Here is a 20,707-nt window from a genome sequence, read left to right as displayed (position 1 = left end):
ATGGCCAGTCAAAGGCAATTAAAGCAATTGCCGTCTCATCACATTGGCAAACATTGGAAAATTGCTACCACCCAGGGAAAAATCCATGATAATTCCCCCCGCCCCCTCCCACCCCCCAAGCCTCAGTAATAAGATGGAACCATTTAGCATAGGATGAGTGCTACACACAGGAGTTGGGAGACTGTAAGTCCAGGATTACTCCTCAGAACAAACCTAATGGCAAACAAAGAAAGTAACATCAATAATCACAATGGCCTTTAAAAAAACCTTTTTTTTTTTTTACATCTAACTCTGTGCCAAATGTTTTGCTAAATACTTTGCATGGATTACCTTTTTAATCTTCCCAAGCAAACTATGACATACTATCTTCAGTAATGAAAAAAGAAATGATTATAATCACAATCATCTTTCATGCCTGCTTGCTGTTGCCCTGAATATTTCTTTCTAATGACAGCTTTTCATTTTATGATTAATGGGAAATTTTGCTTAAAATGAAAATGCTTTGGTTGACGAGATGCATTGATATAAACTCCCAATAAAATGTAGACAACAGATGGGCTTTGTGGCCATTGGGGTATACGAGCCAATAGGACAGGGAACACTGTTTCAGCATGGGAGGGGTTAGCAGAGTTTGCATGTGCTGGGCGGCTGAAGACAGGCTTTGCTGGATTCTTTTATTGTTGAGGTTGGACCATTTCATCTACAAAGGGAACAAAAGGATTCTAACCAAGGTGTGCCATGAACAGAGCGTCTCACAGATCTAATCCTCTTTTTTTTTTTTTTTAAACCCTCTGACATGTACTAAATAAAATACTTTATTTCCAATAAGTCAAAATCCACTGTAATCTGCTTTCTACCTATTCAGCCGACCTCCTCTCCTATTGTCTGCTCCAGCCCATCCATCCGATCTGCTGTTCCCTGAGCTTACAGCGTTCAGGACTCTCTGGACCAATTCTACTCTCCTTCCAAGATTATAAACCTGGGGATTCCTTCACAGCCCACTGTAAATCTCACCCTGTGTCTCACTCAGCTTTCCTCACTGGGGTTCTCACGGTGGAGTTAGCCACTGGCTTCAGGATGTCCATATTTTAGTTGCCGTCTTTGACTCCCAGTTTCTTAAGTAGAAAATGGGTAAATGAAACTTGTGTCGTATACAGGATGATGATATGGGGCTGAATATGTCCAGCACCAGAGCGAGTGCCTGTTCTACAGATGTGGACGGTCATGCAATCATGGTAATATTTATAGATAATAATTGGGTCAGTGGCATATTACCCCGCGGGTAATATTTTTGTCAGCCACTAATTGGGGGCAGGCAGCAGTTGCCACGCCTACTTTTGCAGGCCCAGTCACCTTTGCGTGGCCTTTGATGGAGGCCACCTCTGTGAGAACCAGGAGCTGGTCCAGTGGCTTGTGTGAAACTTTGAAGCAGAGAACAAACAGGAAGGCCGGTCTACTGGACCACGCTCTAGCTGAGGAGCAAAGGCTTAGGTCAAAGAAAACAGATGCTACAGCAGGAGAGCATGTGATACATCTCTCAGGAGCAGTGCAGCAAATGCAGAGAGGCAGACATCCAGAGGTCCTGCCCATCTGTCCAGGAAAAGGAAGACCTGGAAGGGAAGGAGGTGGAAGCTGGTCCGAGGTCAAGGCTCCCAGAGCAAGGGGCCGGACCCTCTGACCTGACACAGGGAGGCAGAAGCTCCTCAGACCTGGTGCAGGAGGTTGTCAGGATGTGGCCCTGACCTAGTCTCTTAGATTGGCGTCCATTCACTTCAGCCCTGAGTCTCTTTAGAAGGAACCTCACTGGTTCCCATCTCTGGGCTGTAAGCACAGAGCACTGAAGTTGGGGCCAGGATGTTCTCTGACAGACGTGGTCCTCGGAAGTCCCAGCAGGACCCAACCCCGCATGGACCAGAGACCCTTCCGGGAAAAGACAAGGAGGGTGGACGTTCTCCCAAAGCTGCCCTGGACCCTGTTGTCGGCTTTCCTGTGATAATATACTCCTCAACGTTTGGCCCCTGCTTTTTGTTGCAGTTGTCACCCTATTTATGACCGACAGCTCAGTCTGCCTAACCCCCTCTGTGAACTTTGAGTGTGTCACCAGGCCCAGGGCTCCCTTTCTGAAACACCAATTTGCCCGTCATGCCCTCTTTCTTGCACCCTTTTTACTAACACGTCATTTCCAGTAATTAAACCATGTCCACTGTTTGTCCAACTTTGGCCTCTGCCCAATCTAATTATTTCTCTGATCTTGCCAAAGATCATACTTAACCTCAGCCCAGGCTGTTCATATACTGCTCCAGCTTCAGCCCTTGTTTGTCGGACTGATGTACAATGATATGTAGAGAGAGATAAGGGCCCCCTGAAGATGTGTGGACCTTAATAAGGGGATGAGTAGGTTGATACCAGATTATCTAAAATTGCAGAGATTTTCAGCAATTTGGGGGAGTTAAGACTGTAAAGGAGAAAGTTAGGGCCGCATGGTGCAGAGATTTAATAGCTGAAGCCTTACTGTGGGACTGAGATCTATAGCCGAGTGATTTTTAGATAGGAGGGGAAATTTTCTAATCCTAAACAGTTGAGATCTACCCAGTGGTTTTGGGAATCCTGTAGTATTAAGATATATTATTGTGAATGGAAGAGCAAATATCCATACAATGGAACGTGACAACAAAAAAGAATGAAGTATTGACATATATGACAATATGGATGAAGCAAAAATAGTATATCATTTAACATCATGTAAAACATTATGAAATGAAAGAAGTCGGACACAGAAGACTACATATTGTATGATTCCGTTTATAAGAAGTGTCCAGGGTAGGTAAATTTATAGAGAAAGAAAGTACGTTCGTGGTGGCCAGGACCTGGGTGGAAGGACTGCTAATGGGTACTGCTTTCTGTCAGGGGTGATGAGAAAGTTCAGAAATTACTGGTGATGGTCGCACAACCTTTCTTCTGAAAACCACTGAGTTATATGATTAACTTTTGTGTTTGTGAATTATATATGAATAAACGTGTAATAAGAGTATTTTTCAAAAGATGTATCATTGGTTCAATTTTTGGGGTTTTTTTTAATAGTGTTTATTTTTGTTGACAGTTTGCTTTATTTATTTATTTATTTATGGCTGTGTTGGGTCTTCATTTCTGTGCGAGGGCTTTCTCTAGTTGTGGCAAACGGGGGCCACTCTTCATTGCGGTGCGTGGGCCTCTCACTATTGTGGCCTCTCTTGTTGCGGAGCACAGTCTCCAGATGCGCAGGCTCAGTAATTGTGGCTCACGGGCCCAGTTGCTCTGCGGCATGTGGGATCTTCCCAGACCAGGGCTCGAACCCGTGTCCCCTGCATTGGCAGGCAGATTCTCAACCACTGCGCCACCAAGGAAGCCCCTCAATGTTCTTTTAACTGCAAACAAAGGTGATACTATTCTGTTCATACCGATGTTCTTAAAAGTTTAGGCATTCATACATAGGAAATGGACTACTTTATCTCATACCCAACCTTGAACTTCAAAGAACAAGAGGCCACAGCATCTTAATTTTTGGGTGACTGTTTCTGTTATCTGTTACAACCACCCCAGCCTAGAACAATCTGATGTAAATATCACAGTCCAACCATCACCAAAATTTTAGTCATGTGGAATGACAAGTTTCAAGCAGAAATTCAAATACTAGGGATAATAAATCATAGTCCTACAAAACTATATTCAAAAAGATACAGGCACCCCTATCTTCATAGCAGCACTATTTATAATAGCCAAGACATGGAAGCAACCTAAGTATCCATCGACAGATGAATGGGTAAGGAAGATGTGGTACATATATACAATGGAATACTACTCAGCCATAAAAAAGAAGGAAACAGTGCCATTTGCAGCAACATGGATGGACCTAGAGATTATCATACTAAGTGAAGTAAGTCAAAGGCAAATACCACAGGATATCACTTATATGTAGAATCTAAAATGTGACACAAATGAATTTATCTACAACACAGAAACAGACTCACAGACAGAGAGAACAGACTTGTCGTTGCCAAGGGGGAGGGGTGTTGGGGACGGGAAGGATTGGGAGTTTGGGGTTAGGAGATGCAAACTATTGTATATAGAGAATGGATAAACAACAAGGTCTTACTGTAGAGTACAGGGAACTCTATTCAATATCCTGTGATAAACCATTACTGGAAAAGAATATGAAAAAGAATGTATATATTTATATAACTGAATCACTTTGCTGGACAGCAGAAATTAACACAACATTGTAAATCAACTATACTTCAATAAAATACATTTTAATAAACAAGTAAATCCTAGTCCTAGTATTTGGTACATGTTGAGTAGCTGTCAAGCTGTGCGAAGTGGATTGTGTCTCACTTAGTTATCCCACTGACCTCATGCAGAAGGTATTGTCCTTATGCTTTGCAGACAGATACAGACTGAGGGACAGACATAGTAAGCCCCTTGTCCAGAGTCACACATCCCAGTGAAAGGGAAAAAGGAGGTTTTTCCCATGGGATTTGACTTCCAGGCTCAAACACTTATTACTGAATTGGTTAAAATTGAAAGCCTCCAGGATGCCAACTTGTACATTTACCACAGGTACTCACTACAGAAGAACCGTCTAGCGGTCATTTTCCTGTTGGTCTGTATTCTGTTGCTCAGCACACCCAAGAGATGGCTCAGACACTTTTCCTTTTGAAACACCTTGAAATCTTCATTATTTTATATGTGTTTGTATCATAAAGTCCAGGGCAAAAAATGATATCCTATTTTAGGGAGAGGGACATATATCAGGGTGCCAAAATTGGTCTTTCATTAATGCAGGTATTTTAAAATGATATTAATACACACAGCTGTATGTAGATTTCAAGTAGAAAATTATTTAATGAGTCAATATTTCTTTTTCTTTTTGCAGAACAACGGTTCCCTGGTTTGGTGCCAGAACCACAAGCAATGTTCTAAGGTACGTTCCCTACAACTATATCAGTATTTAGAAAAACGTTTCATTTTGTAACAACTGTAGAGTCACAGGACGTTGCCAAGCTAGTACAGAGAAATCACATGTACTCTTCACTCATTTCCCACCAGCGGTTACCCTTTACGTATATGTAGAACAATACCACAAGCAGAAAATTGCCTTGGTACAAGGTATGTATATAGTTCTATGAGATTTTATCACATGTATGGATTTAGTTAGTGTAGCCACCACTTCAATCGAGGTACATATATCAGCATTACTGTATACTACCTTATTTCTCTCTTTAGTCTCGAATTACTTCAATCAAAAGTATTTTTAAGGAGAAAACATCTTCTGATTACACGAGAAGATTTAATGCATTCTCCTTACGCCTAAGTTGTTTTGTATGCGTTTATTGTGTTTGTGTGTGGGAATTGCTCGTTCGCTAATCTGATTCTTTAACTAAGCAGTCTCTTTTCTATCTTGGAGTATTTCTTGTTGCACACACATATGCTCTAAAGTTATCATTATACTCATTCATATGTTTCATAGCATAGATTTCTTACCTCAGTCCCCAAACATCACCATCTTTAAATATATTTATATGTTTATAGAGAGAGTATATATGTATGTATATGCTTCAGCTCCAGTCTCAAAGTCGGTTTTATATTCAGAATACTGCAGCACTTTGGGATTGTAATAGCGTTTGATGAGATTTCTTTCATGGTTATGACTATTAGACCGAACATTGAAGCATTCCTTTATTTTACAACCAAAATTTCATCTGAGCAATACACGATAATATGAAACAGCATATTTATGAAGAACATTATTAGTTTGAAGGGTCTTTCAAACAAATTATCTCAAAGTAAATGATTGTAGAGTAATGTTCCTAAACCTAAAACTTCACTATAATGATACATTCTGACATTCATGCATGCGTTGTGTCATTTAATCTGCATGAGCGTTATTAAAAACAGAACAGAATTATTATGTGAATGTGAAATAATTTGGTGAAAACAAACTTTGCTTAGTTCTGACTCTCTAGATCCTGAGCAGAAATGAAATGTCTGGTTTATGATCCTTTTACTCTTTTCATATAATATCATACATATTTGCTCTGATTAGAGATTTTTTGCTTATTAATTGTTCTTCAGTTGGTGTTTTGGGTAATTTGTTTATGTCATCACTGCAGGAGAAGATATGTGTGTGTGTGTGTGTGTGTATTTATATGAATGTATGGCTATGAGGCTGACTAAATTTCATAAGTAGTGTTTTTGTCCAGTTTTGTTCGTTGGGTATTACTTGAATGATAATTTGTTGTATGAGTATTATTTCTCATAAGCACCTCTTTTCTCCTTATGCCATCAAGAAATTAATTTTTTTTACACACTTGAAATTTGAGTGGGACACGTTCATTTAAACTGCTTTTAAAATATCCTAATTAAAGAACATTGCAGCCCTAGGGAATACAGATTGTTAAACCATATTTTGTAATTGAATGATCAAGGCTGACATGAGAGACTGAACTTGACAAGAAAAGAAATCAGTTCCTTTTGCCTGAAAGCGGAAATGAATCAGTAAGTCATAGACAACTTCAACAGAAACTTTGGAATATATTACAAAGCCAACATAAATTTAAGGGTTGTCTTTAGTCTGAATACTTGGGGATGAATCTTACATGTTAATCACAGTTTATCTCTTTTGGATATTATCACCATGGGATACATTTGCAGATAATTACAGTTTGCACTTCTTCTGAGATTCATGAAGCATTGTGTAGGCTTTTCCTTTGCTTTTTAGGTTAATGAGGTGAAGGGTGAGCGGTGGTAACTCCATTTTACACATGGGGAAATTCAGGCACATACGTATTGGATAATGTCCTGGAATCACTCAGCCAATCAGCAGAGGTAAACTAAAGTTTGGAATGCCATCTCCTAGGCTGTGTTGTATAGAGACCAACAACTTGAAAAACCGTTGTGAGCAAATATTGGGACCGAAGAGTAAAAACACCTCACCAAATCAAGAAGTAATGCTGATGATATAACTTTCTGAATATATGTTAAAAGATAAAGTTCACATAACATTTTATAGAAAGCACACACTTTCTAATTCGTTCTCATTGTGTTTGCAAAGCCCATCACCTTCAGGATCCCCCCAGAAGGTGAGTTCTTCTTCCCGTCTAACTGCCTGCCTTGTCCAATCTGCCATCATCTCTTGCCTGGACCAATCCAGGAGCATCCTCTTGGGTCTCCCAGCTTCTACTGCACCCACGTGGCTGCTGGAAAGACCCTTTAAACATATAAGCTGAATCTTGCTGCTGTCTGCCTCACACCTTTTAATATCTTCCTACCTCACTCAGTCTAAGACATCGATCGGCCCTGCCTTGTCTGCCTGTGCTCTCTCTCCAACTTTCTCCTTTGCTTTACCCCCATCAAGCCTGCTTTTCCCTCCACCAGAAGGCTCCTTCCGCAGTCACCCAGCTCACCGCACCCCATTCATGTCTCAGCACAAAGGCCCCCTGCTCAGCCTTGCCCTCCCAGGCCACCTCCCACCCATTTACACACTTCCTCGGCCGTATATTATACCCGCACGACATGATATAGTTGTTCCGTTATCTCTGAGAGTCTGTCTCCTTCACCAGAAAGTAAGCGCCGAGGGGCATCGACTGAGTTGTTTTTGTTCACTGTGGTATTTTCAAGCCTAGAATGGTGTTTGGCACAGAGTAGTTGCTCCCCTAATATTTGTGAATGAATCCATGAATGAAGTCCATACAGCACATTTTCCTCCTCCCCCAAAGTACATCACTACTGTATTACCTTCAGGAAAAAGGTTATAATCCATTTTGTATCCATGTAACTTAGCATGATTATTTATTATTAATTAGGAAAATCTTCCTCCTATAATGAAGCCAGTACTATGAAGTCAGGGGTCTTTGGCATCATTTAGCTCCTAGATGATGTAGAGCAGTGACTTACTGTCCTGCATGGTTTGAGGCCAGTGGTTCTCAAGCTGGAGCGATTCTGCTCCCAAGGGATCATTTGGCAATGGCAGGAGACATTTGTGGTTGTCACTACTGCCATCTAGTGGGTGGAGGTCAGAAATGCTGACAAACTACAATGCACAGGACGCCCTCACAGTGAAGAAGCTGTAAGCTCAATAGCGCCCAGGGAGGTTGAAAAACCCTGGTCTGTGCATTTTGCGAGTTATAAAGGAATTGAAGAACACATTCCTATTCTCAGCAGTTTTACTTTATTATATGAAGGAAAATAAACATATAACTTACCGAGCATGTGGTATGCGCCAAGCACCTTTTCAGGGGCTCATTATATGTTAGGAGTTCTAATGCTCATCATATACAATTTCTTTATTTTAATATATTTATTTATTTATTTTGGGCTGCATTGGGTCTTCGTTGCTGCGCACGGGCTTTCTCTAGTTGCGGCGAGCGGGGGCTACTCTTCGTTGCAATGCCCGGGCTTCTCATTGCGGTGGCTTCTCTTGTTGTGGAGCACGGGCTCTAGGCACGCGGGCTCAGTAGTTGTGGCTCACGGGCTCTAGAGCACAGGCTCAGTAGTTGTGGCGCCTGGGCTTAGTTGCTCTGCGGCATGTGGGATCTTCCAGGACCAGGGCTCAAACCCATGTCCCCTGCATTGGCAGGCGGATTGTTAACTACTGCACCACCAGGGAAGTCCACATCATATACAATTTCTGTAAAAGGCCAGATAGTAAATATTTCCATCTTTGTAGCCCATAAAGTCTCTGTGGCAACTACTCATGTGGCCACTCTAGCATGAAATCAGTGATAGATAGTACCTAAACAAAGGACAGTGGCTGTGTTCCAGTAAAGCTTTATGTTTGGACACTGGAATTTGAATTTCATGTAATGTTCATGTCATGAAATTTTATTATCCTTCCCAACCATTAAAAAATGTAAGAACCATTCTTTGCCTGCTGGCTGTACACAAACAAGTGCCAGGCTGGATTTGCCCATTTGCCAGAGTTTGCCATTGCATTCACATATGCAAAATCAGTCAAAAACAAAACAGTAAAGTTGCATTTGTCTCTCAATACAAAGACATATCTTGATGTATTCAAACTAAAAGATGGACAGTTTCTAGCTTCCTGTGTGGAACATTTTTGGTCAGCTTGCGAGGATTTGTTGATTGAATGAAGGAATGGTAAACAACAGTAAGAAAACATCAAATCACAATTAATTTTTGAAAATTCAGTGTTAAAACGCAATTATTAGAGCCAGTAAAAATTGTGGAGCACTTTAAGATGGGCAAAATGATGGCTGGATGTCCCCTCTTGCACCCTTGCAGGTTATCTGCATTGTTCATTGTCTTTGAGCTATTTTCTTACTCTGTAAATGTAGAAAGCTGATCATAATGCAGATGATTCTTGTCCATGGAAATGCAAATGGTTGTGTGCAGTGTATTGCAATTGATGCTTCCCCCATCAATAGACCGTTTTGCATCTGGTTGTAAATCCGTTTTAGCATTTGTTTTTGTGTGTGAATATATTTATATTTGTATTTCTTGGATTTCTCCTTTGAACCACATGTAACATACTACTGGTTCTTGCAGTGTTTTCATGGGTTAAATCTTTGAGACTTGTTCATTTTATATTTGCATGTGAGTCATGCATTTACTTTATAAAATAAGCATCCTTTGACCTTACGCTGCTCAGTTACCCTTCTAAACATTGCATCTGAGAATGGCATTCTTGTTGACACGCACCCCTGTCTGGGGAGCAGGCATGCTCGTCCTTCTCCTTTTGGGTGTTATAGCTCACTCACTTGACTTTTGTTTCCCATTTGGTTGTGAGGATTTGAGTTGAAAAGCAGTAATTTAGGGCTCAATCTTGGTGTGGTGGCATGTTGCTTTGATCTCAGTGGGAGTTCGGTTCTTATAAGGGCTATAACTCCAGATTCTTAGTGATTTTCCAGGTTTATTCAGAGCCAAATTTAGAGGTGAGGAAGATTGGTTTTGCTTGTATGAACATCTGGACAGTTTCATTTGACATCTCTGAAATTTACTGGATAAAGGTCAAACCCCAGAAACATAACTGAATGTGACCGTTGAAGGTTTTTGTGTTGTGTTAGGTGCTTTCTATGATTTATGTGGTAATGACAGTAAATCTATAGAGCCCCAGGAAAATACATCTTAAGGAGGAAAATGAAAACTCAGGCACCCATGGAAATGCGCTATGTCCAAACACCCAAAGAACCAAAGTCGAACAGTTTATTTTTTGTAATATTCTAGTATCCAACAGTTTGAAATTTCAGTTGTTTTATATCCTTTAAAACATTTAAAGCCTATTGTAATACTTACTGATATTCCTACAGTTTTCCCTGACTTTGTGTAATCAACTTCAAGGACAAAGTTGATGTATATCGAGCATCTCTTGTCCAGCATACTGATATCTTTTGGGAGGTACCAATTATTTCATAGGCAAAGCCACCACTGACATTGATTGTCAAGAAAAGTTGTAGGTTTGTGCCACTGGAGGAGTAGAAAACTTCTCCAATATTATAATTAATTCCCTTTATTTTGGATACCAATGTTATTATTTCCATAAGTAATGATCATGATATTATTTCTAAGTAAATGGGATGTGATAATCTAGGAAGAGAAGAGAAATATTCTATTTCCTTACGCCAGTGGAATTAAAATGTGTATGGAATGCATATGAAAAGAAATTGTGAGGTGTGTGAAAGTTTGGCTAGTGTTCTTTTGAAATACCAGTCTGTACATGCAGTATTGTACTAGCATGATGAATAAAAATTGTCACATGCACATTTGTTAGACTATCCTATAACATCATGCCAGTACATGGCGTGATTTTAAGTACCCCAAAGGCCATTATGTGCTTTTGTGCTTACCAGGAGATGAAGTCTGTCCTCTGGGAGACCTGAGCTCTTGGATTTCCTGGTCTCCATGCAGCTGAAAAATCACATCATCAGCAACCTTGAGTCAGGGGTCCATGTGTAACTGCATTCTCGAGCACTCCATCCAGTGTCCCTGTAGGGGAACATTCAAGTCGGTATCATCTCTGCGGTGAAGGCAGAAATGGAGAAAAAAAGAAAGGACAAAGTGAGAGAATGTGGAGCAACAGATAAAAACAAAAAGAACTTACAAATGGGGGAGCTAAATGAATACCTAGTTTCCAAACTTCATTTCTGAAGTGGTAGGTGCTGAGGTTTGTGAGAATCAGCGAAGGCTCCCATCAGGGTCCCTGCTAGGGCTCAGGCAGGTGGATCGGTGAGTTGATGATTTTAACAATGAGAGATTTGCCATCTGTCACCGCCTCCTGGAATGCAAGCTCACAGCTCTAATTGGAGCCTTCAGCATGGAAGGCAGCCTGAACTGGTGTCACTGATTTGCTTTCCCTCACACTGTCATTCTTATGGTAAGTGTTTTCTGCCCTCACGCTGGGAACTTTTATCAAACATATTAGTGTGCTTTGGGGCGATCATTAGCCATCAGTAGCTGGAACATTCCAGGGTGTTTTTAGCCTGGAAACTAGCCTGTGTGCTGCAGTAACTTGCAAAGCTTGGCCAGGCTCACAGCACAATCAATATTTAAGGAAAAGAACAGGTTCGTATTTGGATGTAAATCCAACATGCGACATGTTAATAGCCCATCGTGTTTCTGATTTTCCATATCAGTTTTTACGGATGCGAAAGACTTCCACCTGCTGTAAACTTCAAAGCAAAGACATGTGGAGGGGAAAAAACATCTGTATACAAGTCTTTATCCTCACCCCTTCCTCAGCTCTTCCTATTAATTTCTCCTTCCATCTGATGAAAGAAGATGCCAACGAAATCTCTTATTTGGTTCATGACTGATCAAGGGTTCTTGAAAGCTGGCTTTAGAAAGGGGATGCATTTTGAACATATGAAACACGTATACATCAGGATGCGTCACATGGTGATTATGGTCTGACAGACGTTTTGAAGTTGTATTCATCAGAAGGTACACAGAGGAGCCTGGATGAGCTCCGATTGCTTGAAGATGTTGGGTTTGAGCTGGCAACTGGCAAAGAGCACCAGTGTCGATTGAAGGATGGGAATGGTTGTGTTTTAGAAAGAAGATAGACTTGGACTTCAGTAAGCTGGGGAGGGCAGAATTTGTGGGCACTGAATACGTCATTGTGCTGAGTTGCCCTGCCTTCTCCAAGGAGAAGTAGTCTCCCCTGAGGTGAAAACTCTCACTTGAATTTGGGGGGGGCGGTCAGCATTTATTTTTCTATGTTCATGATTGTGACCTCATCCTGTAGGTAATCCTTGACATGAGGGTCAAGTTGTTCTACCGAATCATACACAGGAATTCCTCTTAGAAGCCTAATATGTGTTGGTACATGGTCTGACTTGGAAACATTATTGCTTTATGTTTGTAAAAGAACAGTTGTTATAGGGAAATAAATCTAAGTATTAATTTCAACTCTGTTTTTACTACCTGACACTCTCTTTACTAGGAGATGCTCTTGTGTCTAATTTGCCTAAAGAAGGAATATAGGCTAATTATTTGAAAAATTAATTTTCCTTTCTCAAGATTTCTCACTTTTTATCTATTTGATGTGGAAGAACTTCCTTCATCCTATAAATAATCACATTCAGTTACCTTAGTTTATTTGTTTTCTAATCTTTGGGGTCATAGGACTTTCTGTAAGATTCATTGCTCAAAGCATGACGCTCTTTGGGTGATGTTGTTACTGAACCAAAAACTTGGGTCTGATTGCCTGTGCAGTAAACCCAATCTACTGACACTGGGTTGTGGTGAAGGGAAGTGTAGTGTTGATTGCAAAGCCAAGAAAGGAGTATGGACAGCTCGTGCTCAGAAGACCCAAACTCCCTGATGGCTTTCAGGGAAATGTTTTTAATGACTCGGTGAGGAGAAGGGTTGCAGGTGTATGATCAGCTTGTGGACATAATTTTATTGGTTGGTGGTGAAGTAATCTGGTGGTATTTTGGGAGTCAACGTCATCAACCTTCTGGTTCCAGCTGGTCTGGGGTCTACGTGCTTGTGGTCAACGTGAAGTTAACTTCTTCCACCTGGTGGAGGTTTCAGTATCTCCAAAACAGCCAAAGGACATGGCTCAGAATATTATCTATAGCCCTTGAGAAGGAAACAAATGTCCTTGATTTTGTTTAATGGCTAAACTATTATTTTGTCTTGCTTGACTGTTTTCCTTTGTTTCTGCATTTTTCACTTCTCAGATTAAATTTGTTCTTTGGAACTCAGGGAAAGCCTAGGAGGCTAAAGTTTTTCTACAAACAAGAGGAATGCAGAGGACATGGGGGGATGGTCTGTCCTGGGAAGGTCCCAGAGGGTGCTGCTGGGTTATAATATGAAGTGTGTGTGTGTGTGTGTGTTTAATGGCTAAGCTGGGCATTTCTTCTAAACTCTTTTTCAGCCAAAAATTACCATAGCTGTGCATGGGATCTACCATTGAGTTTGTACCTTTTGTTTTCTTCTGAGTTGGAAGAGAAAATTTTTCCTAAGGAGGATCTTTATCAAGTACTCCCTTCATCTTCTTTGGTGCGTGTCTAGGCAGAGTTAGGGTGACGTTTTTATTCAAGCAGTCATCCTCATTAGGATCTGTAATTTTTGCTGTGGATGTCAGAGCTCACAGCAGTTCTGCTGGCTGTGAAATGACAGTGATGTATCAACAAGCCGCTGCTCTCCTGCTACTTGCCAAGAACTAGGATATCAAACCTTTTGTATCCTTGCAGTACCAAAAGGCACCAGAGAGGAACAACGTTTATACATGCCTGATAGATATATAGTTTCCAGATGCTGTACAATCCATGCTTCCATTACAGGACTAACTATGTCCTTTCACAATCTCAAAATTGTCCTTTGACAAATGACGTTTACTGAATCCCATGTTGCTGCAATGCAGCACGTGTAATATTCTCAGAAACTATCTCATAAACCCAGTCACCAAGGCCACTCTGAGGAACTTGCCAAGGACATCAGTCTGTTATTCCATGCCATCTTTAGGAGAAAACTTGGGAAAGCATTCATCGTGTTCACTTTATCAGTACTAATTATGCGTCCCTTAGAAACTGGTAGATATTTTAGCCTGTGGACACTGTGTTTTCCCCTTAGAACTGACTGTTAGAAAGCTGAATGATAAATAAAATCACCTACTTTAACAAGGTTACTGAAATTTATCCCGTGTATACGGGGACTAGCTTCATCCCTGACTCCAGTTTTTATTTTCTTTTATCTTGTTTTTATCACACACACGTAAGATTTGTTTTCTAGCTGTATCCCGTGGATCTTTGTAAATTGTCTTGAATCCTTTTAGGAGTGAGAAAGGCAATAGATAAATCCATACATCCCTAAAATAACAAATAACTAGAGAAATGCCCCATTGTGGCTGACACTTGCCTGGTGCGTCGTTTAGTTTCCTGAACCATTTTATCCACAGTTTCATGGTTCACTGAGGTGAGATGACAAGACATCTATATTCCTAGCAGGGCTCTTTCAGCTGGTGCTGACAACTAGGGCTTCATTCCTTGGGAATTAGCAAAGGTGGCCCCTTGTCATTTAGGTAGTGGCTGTGACTGGGCCGAAGAAAGAAACCAGGGGGTGAGTATGGACGTGTTCTGAGGGGGAATGAGGTAAGTGGAACAAAGGTGAAAAGCTTTTGTTGGTGAGCGCCTTTTCGAGCCAAAGGGGTTTGGCCCTGTCTTCACAGATCTTAAGTCATAAATAGCAGAGGTCAAAGAATAGTCTTTAAAACCGCACAATAAAGAAAGAACTTCTCTCAGCTGGGTCTTTTCAGAGCAGAGCTACCAATGTGGGTGAGTTCATTTTCCATTCGCATGGGGGAGGCAATGACTTAAAGTGCGCACTCTGTAAAGATGGCCCTCCCTCCCTCCCTCCTTTTCCCTTTTCTTTCTCTTTACTTACTTTTTCTCTCTCTCTCCCTTCCTCCTTCCCTCCTTCCCTCCCTCCCTCCCTTTTTTCTTTCCTTCTTTTTCTCTATTATAGTATCTCTTAGAGTAGCAAATGTTGATGTCTGTGAAGAACCTTCCCAATCTGCCTTAGGTGATGGGAGTTCCTCTTGAAAATTTTAGGCACAGAGTAATAGAAGTGCTTGAACTGGGCATTTTACCTTCTTTAGCTACAGCAGAAACCCCACTCAAGCTACGGCGTGTGCATCTCCATGTGCTTTTCCTTACTCCACTAGCGCAGTTCACATGGATGTTGACGTATATTCGTGTTGGAAGCCAGGTCGCGGTAAGGCAGAGCTGAAGGAGAGACGTGTGCTGGTGGTTAGAAAACTGGGGTCACCTGGCATTGCCTTACTAAACACCGGGCGTTTTAAGTAATTACAAGTGACGGAGGCTGCGTCACATCCCACGTAGGGAATGAGAACTGTGGAAGCTGCCTGGGCCAGGACGGGCCTTGCGCTGTGCAAGCAGAGGCCACTGGGTGTTCGGCCGCCTGCAGATGTGGCCCGTTCAGCCTTTCGTAGACGTTTCTCACGTGCCTCGATGGCAGCTTTGTGGAGAGGGGCCCGGGAGCTGCTCGCTCTTCCTCCGGACAGAATGCAGCTCTTCTGGAGTCCATCTGTGGATGAAGGTGGGGCTCTGGAGGGCTGCGCGCCTCCGGGTTCTCACAGCTGCAAGGTTGAACTTGGGCGGTTGCAGATGAATGAGCCGCCTTTCCCAAGAGAAGCTGCATAATGGCTTCGGGACTATTAAGCTGTGAAGATTCATGCTCTGGCGTTTGGGAGTGTGTGTTCTGCATCTTTTCCTTGGGGAGCGAGGGGGGCATTGCGTTTTTGGCTTTTTACATCCAACTGTATGCACATTTTCCCTTTTTGTATGAGGAAATAAAGCCTGCACTAAGGGTAAACCCTCCCCTCCTCCTAAATCCTTCCACAAAAAGATACTTATTAAGGCTGGCATTCTGAAGAACTAAATGCTTCTTTAACTTTGCTTTATCTGCTTCAATGAGCACAGTGTACGGAGTCCGGGGAATTCACATTATGGCCGCGAGCCGCCCTCCCTATTCTCTGGGGCCCTTTGGGCACAGAAATAATCCCTTCCTAGAAGCTTTTGAGAAAGGAACTGAACTATGCGGGCTAATCAACTGTAAATCTTGGCCATCCCCAAAGTCTTGCATGAAGTTGCATCGAAAAGTGTCCCGATCACCAAGAAGCCTAATTTCAAGACCTAGGGCAAATCTGCCGCAAACATGTTGATTTGCTGTGTTTTAAAACTCTGGAATGCTGCTCCTTTCTGCAGCCATCCTCCGCTTTTGTTGTTTGCATCCTGTGTATGGTTCTTTCGTTTCTTTGTCATTTGGAGACAAAAAGACAATGAAACTCCTTAGAACTTTTGTTTTCCAACTGGTAATGGAGAATATTATAAGGAGACGTGAACTCTGATGGAACGTTGAGTTACAAACACTCGGAGGCTTTTCTATGTGACTTCTAAATCATTTTCTGCTCAGTCAGAGGACAATATTGGGGAGGAAAAAAATAACCTAGGTTGGGGGAGTCACATCTCCAGGCCTCTGTGAGCCACCGTGCTGGAATCCCCCATGTTTTCACAGTGGCTGTCATTCTGCTGAGAGGCTGTGTCCTGCTCAGGACGAAGGCAAAGCTAGGTTGCCTGCCTTCTCCTTGGACATCTAAGATAGTATCAGCAATGCATGTATAGTAGCATAAATCAGGCCTTAAGACACTTAACGTATAGAAGTGAAGGCTGTCTTTCGGAATCACCAAAACCTAATGGAAATGGGACAGTGGCATTGGCTCTCTGATATGTGGAAGGCGGGATGAGACCTTCATTTTTGGCCAATGAAATGCCCCCTCTTTACCTGCCTCATTCTTGCTGATAGTCCTCCGTCTCTACGTGCACAAACCACGGCCATTATTTCTATCCTGAGATGTGGGTTCAGCTCCATACTGATCATTTCTGATTTACGGTCCCTTAAAAACCCTTTAAGTTGCTGTGTCCTCATGGAGACACATTTCTTCTGCCCTTTGCATGCGAGGTGGCGAGCGGCATGTGGAGAGTCTGGTCTTTGGGCTCCAGGGCTGAGGGTGTGACTTAAAAGCTCTGTGACCTGGACCAAGTTGCCTCTTTGCCTTCTCCAAACCTGTCCCTCACCCTGGATTCTCTATAGTCATTAAAAACATGGATATTCCCTCAATCACTCAACCTAAAAACTCACAATTCTCTTTAGTGCCATCCTCTTCCTTTACCTTTATACCCATCCTTCTGCAAAGTTCTTCCGTTTCATGCCTCAAGCTAATTTGCCATCCTGTCTGCTATAACTCACACATGTATCGTCCTTGACATATACTTGTCTCATGGCCTCTATTTTCTCCCTCTTTCGACTATTTTATGGCTCCCAACTTCTTAGAGCAATGCTTCTCAAACGTTAGCATGCTTAAGCGTCTCCTGGTGAGCCTACGCTAGTACAGATTCCTGGGTCCCACCTCCAAAGATTCTGATTCAGTAGGTCTGGGCTGGGGTTTGAGATTCCGTGTTTCTAAGAGACTTCCAGTGGCTTCTGGTGTTGCTGGTCCAGGGTAGCTCAAGTTTCTCACCATTAAGTCTCATGATAGCTGTAGGTATTTTTGTCAATAGTCTTTATCAAGTTGAGAAAGTTTCCCTCTATTCCTAATTTACTGAAAGTCTTTATCGTGAATGAGTGTCAGATTTTGTTAAATGATTTTCCTGCATCTATTAATATAATCATGTGATTTTTCTCTTTTAGCCTCTTATCGTTATGGATTACATTAATTGATTTTTGAATGTTGAGCCAGCATTGCATTCAATGCTGGGGTAAATCCCTGTTGGTCAAGTGTTGTGAATTCTTTTTATACATTTTTGGATTTGGTTTGCTAATATTTTCTTGAGGATTTCTGCATCTGTGTTCATGAGAGATAATTTTCTACAGCTTTCTTGTAATGTCTTTGTCTGGTTTGGGTATTAGGGTAATGTTGGCCTCATAGAATGAGTGAGGAATTATTCCCTCTGCTGCTATCCTCTGAAATAGACTGTAGAGAATTAGTATAATTCCTTCCTTAAATGTTTGGTAGAATTCACCAGTGATCCCGTGTGGGCCTGGTGTTTTCTGTTTTTGAAGGTTATTAATTATTGATTCAATGTCTTAACATAGATATAAGCATATTCAGATCATTGCTTCTTGTGTGAGTTTTGGCAGGTTGTATCTTTTAAGGAATTAGTCGATTTCATCTAGGTTATTGAATTTTGGGGCATAGAGTTGTTCATAGTATTCCTTTATTGTACTCTAAAGTTCCATGTGATCCATAGTGATGTCCCCTCTTTCATTTCTGATATTAGTAATTTGTGTCCTTTCTCTTTTTCTTTGTTAGCCTGTCTGGAGGCTTAATGATTTTATTGATCTTTTTAAAGAAACAGCTTTTGGTTTTGTTGATTTTCTTTATTGATTTCCTGTTTTTAATTTCATTTATTTCTGTTCTAATTCTTTTTTCTTCTCCTCACTTTGGATGTAATTTGTTCTTTTTTTTCTAGTTTTGTAAATTGGAAATGTAGATTATTGATTTTAGATCTTTCTTTTCTAATATAACAGTCAATGCTATATGTTTTTCTTTAAGTACTGATTCCCGTACATGCCACAGGTTTTGAAAAGTTGTGTTTTTATATTCATTCAGTTCAAAATAATTTTGAATTACTTTTGAGATTTCTTCTTTGACCCATGTGTTATTTAGAAGTGTGTTGTTTAATCTCCATATGTTTGGGGGTTTTCCAGTGATCTTTCTGTTATTAACTTCTAGTTTTCATTCCATTGTGATCTGGGAGCAGACATTTGTATGATATATCTTCTTTTAAATTTGTTATACTGTATTTTACGGCCCAGAATGTGGCCTGTCTTCATGAGTATTCCATGTGAGCTTGAGAAAAATGTGTATTCTGCTGTTGTTGGATGAAGTAGTCTGTAGATGTCAATTATATACAGTTGACTGTTGGTACTGTTGAGTTCAACCATATCTTCACTGATTTTCTGCCTGCTGGATCTGTACATTGCTGAGAGAGGGGTGTTGAAGTCTCCAGCTATGAAAGTGATTGCACCTACTTCTCCTTGTCGTTCTACTTGGGTTTGTCTCATGGAGTTTGTTAAGAACCGTTATGTCTTCTTGGAGAATTGACCCCTTTATCATTATGTAATGTTCTTTTTTTATCCCTGATAATTTTCTTTACTTTGAAGTCTGCTCTGTCTGAAATTAATATAGCTACTCATGCTTTCTTATGATTAGTATTAGCATACTTTTTTAATCTATATGTGTCTGTATATTTAAGGCACACTTCTTTTTTTTTTTTTTTTGCGGTACACGGGCCTCTCACTGCTGTGGCCTCTCCCGTTGCGGAGCACAGGCTCCGGACGCGCAGGCTCAGCGGCCATGGCTCACGGGCCCAGCCGCTCTGCGGCATGTGGGATCTTCCCGGACCAGGGCACGAACCCGTGTCCCCTGCATCGGCAGGCGGACTCCCACCCACTGCGCCACCAGGGAAGCCCTAAGGCACACTTCTTATAGACAACATATAGTTGGGTCTGGGTTTTTGATTCATTCTGACATTCAGTGTCTTTTAATTGGTACATTTAGACTATTGACATTCAAAGTGATTATTGATTTAGTTGGGTTAATAGCTATCATATTTGATACTATTTTGTTTGTTGCTGTTCTTTGTTCTTACTTTTTGTGTTTTTTTTAAATTAAAGTCTAGATGATTTACAGTGATTCAGGTGTATAGCAAATTCATTCAGTTTTATAGATAGAGATATTGTTTTTCAGATTTTTTTCTGTTGTAGGTTATTACAAGATATTGAATATAGCTCCCTGTGCTGTACAGTAGGTCCTTGTTGTTTACCTGTTTTACATGTACTAGCGTGTATCTCTTAATCCCAAACTCCTAATTTATCCCTCCCACCCCTTCCCCATTGGTAACCATAAGTTTGTTTTCTATGTCTGTGAGTTTATTTCTGTTTTGTAAATTTGTATTATTTTTTTAGATTCTACAGATAAGTGGCATCTTGATATTTGTATACTCTGACTTCACTTAGTATGATAATGTCTAGGTCCATCCACGTTGCTGCAAAGCATTATTTCATTATTCTTTTATGACTGATATTCCACTGTGTATATATACCACATCTTCTTTATCCATTTATCTGTCAGTGGGCACTTAGGTTGCTTCCATGTCCTGGCTATTGTGAATAGTGCTGAAATGAACGTTGGGGTGCATGTGTCTTTTCGAATTATGGTTTTCTCCAGGTATATGCCCAGGAGTGGGATTGCTGGGTCATATGGTAATTCTATTTTTAGTTTTTTGAGGGACTTCCATACTGTTCTCCATAGTGGCTGTATCAATTTACATTCCCACCAACAGTGTAGGAGGGTTTCTTTTTCCCCACACCCTCTCCAGCATTTGGTGTTTGTAGATTTTTTGATGATAGCCATTCTGACCAGTGTGAGGTGGTACCTAATTGTGGTTTTGATTTGCATTTCTCTAATAATTAGGGATGTTGAGCATCTTTTCATGTGCCTCTTGGCCATGTGTATGTCTTCTTTGGAGAAATGTCTATTTAGGTCTTCTGCCCATTTTTTGATTTTTTTTTTTTTTTATTGAGCTGTATAGGCTGTTTGTATATTTTGGAAATTAAACCTTTGTCTGTCACATTGTTTGCAAATATTTTCTCCCATTCTGTGGGTTGTCTTTTCATTTTGTTT

The 20,707-nt window shown here is 41.0% G+C and overlaps 1 protein-coding gene across 1 annotated transcript in view; it reads left to right on the top strand.

Moving 5' to 3' along the window:
* Positions 1-20,707, top strand: part of ANOS1 (anosmin 1) — a 195,581-nt gene that overhangs the window by 33,673 nt on the left and 141,201 nt on the right. The window contains exon 2 of the mRNA XM_082609603.1: positions 4,913-4,960. Coding sequence (XP_082465729.1) covers positions 4,913-4,960 — 48 coding nt within the window. The remainder of the gene's footprint in view (positions 1-4,912; positions 4,961-20,707) is intronic.

Source organism: Mesoplodon mirus (assembly GCF_964341445.2).
Source record: "Mesoplodon mirus genome assembly, chromosome: X".
NCBI classification, from domain to species: Eukaryota; Metazoa; Chordata; class Mammalia; order Artiodactyla; family Ziphiidae; genus Mesoplodon; species Mesoplodon mirus.
This window is presented reverse-complemented; position numbering and strand designations above follow the sequence as displayed.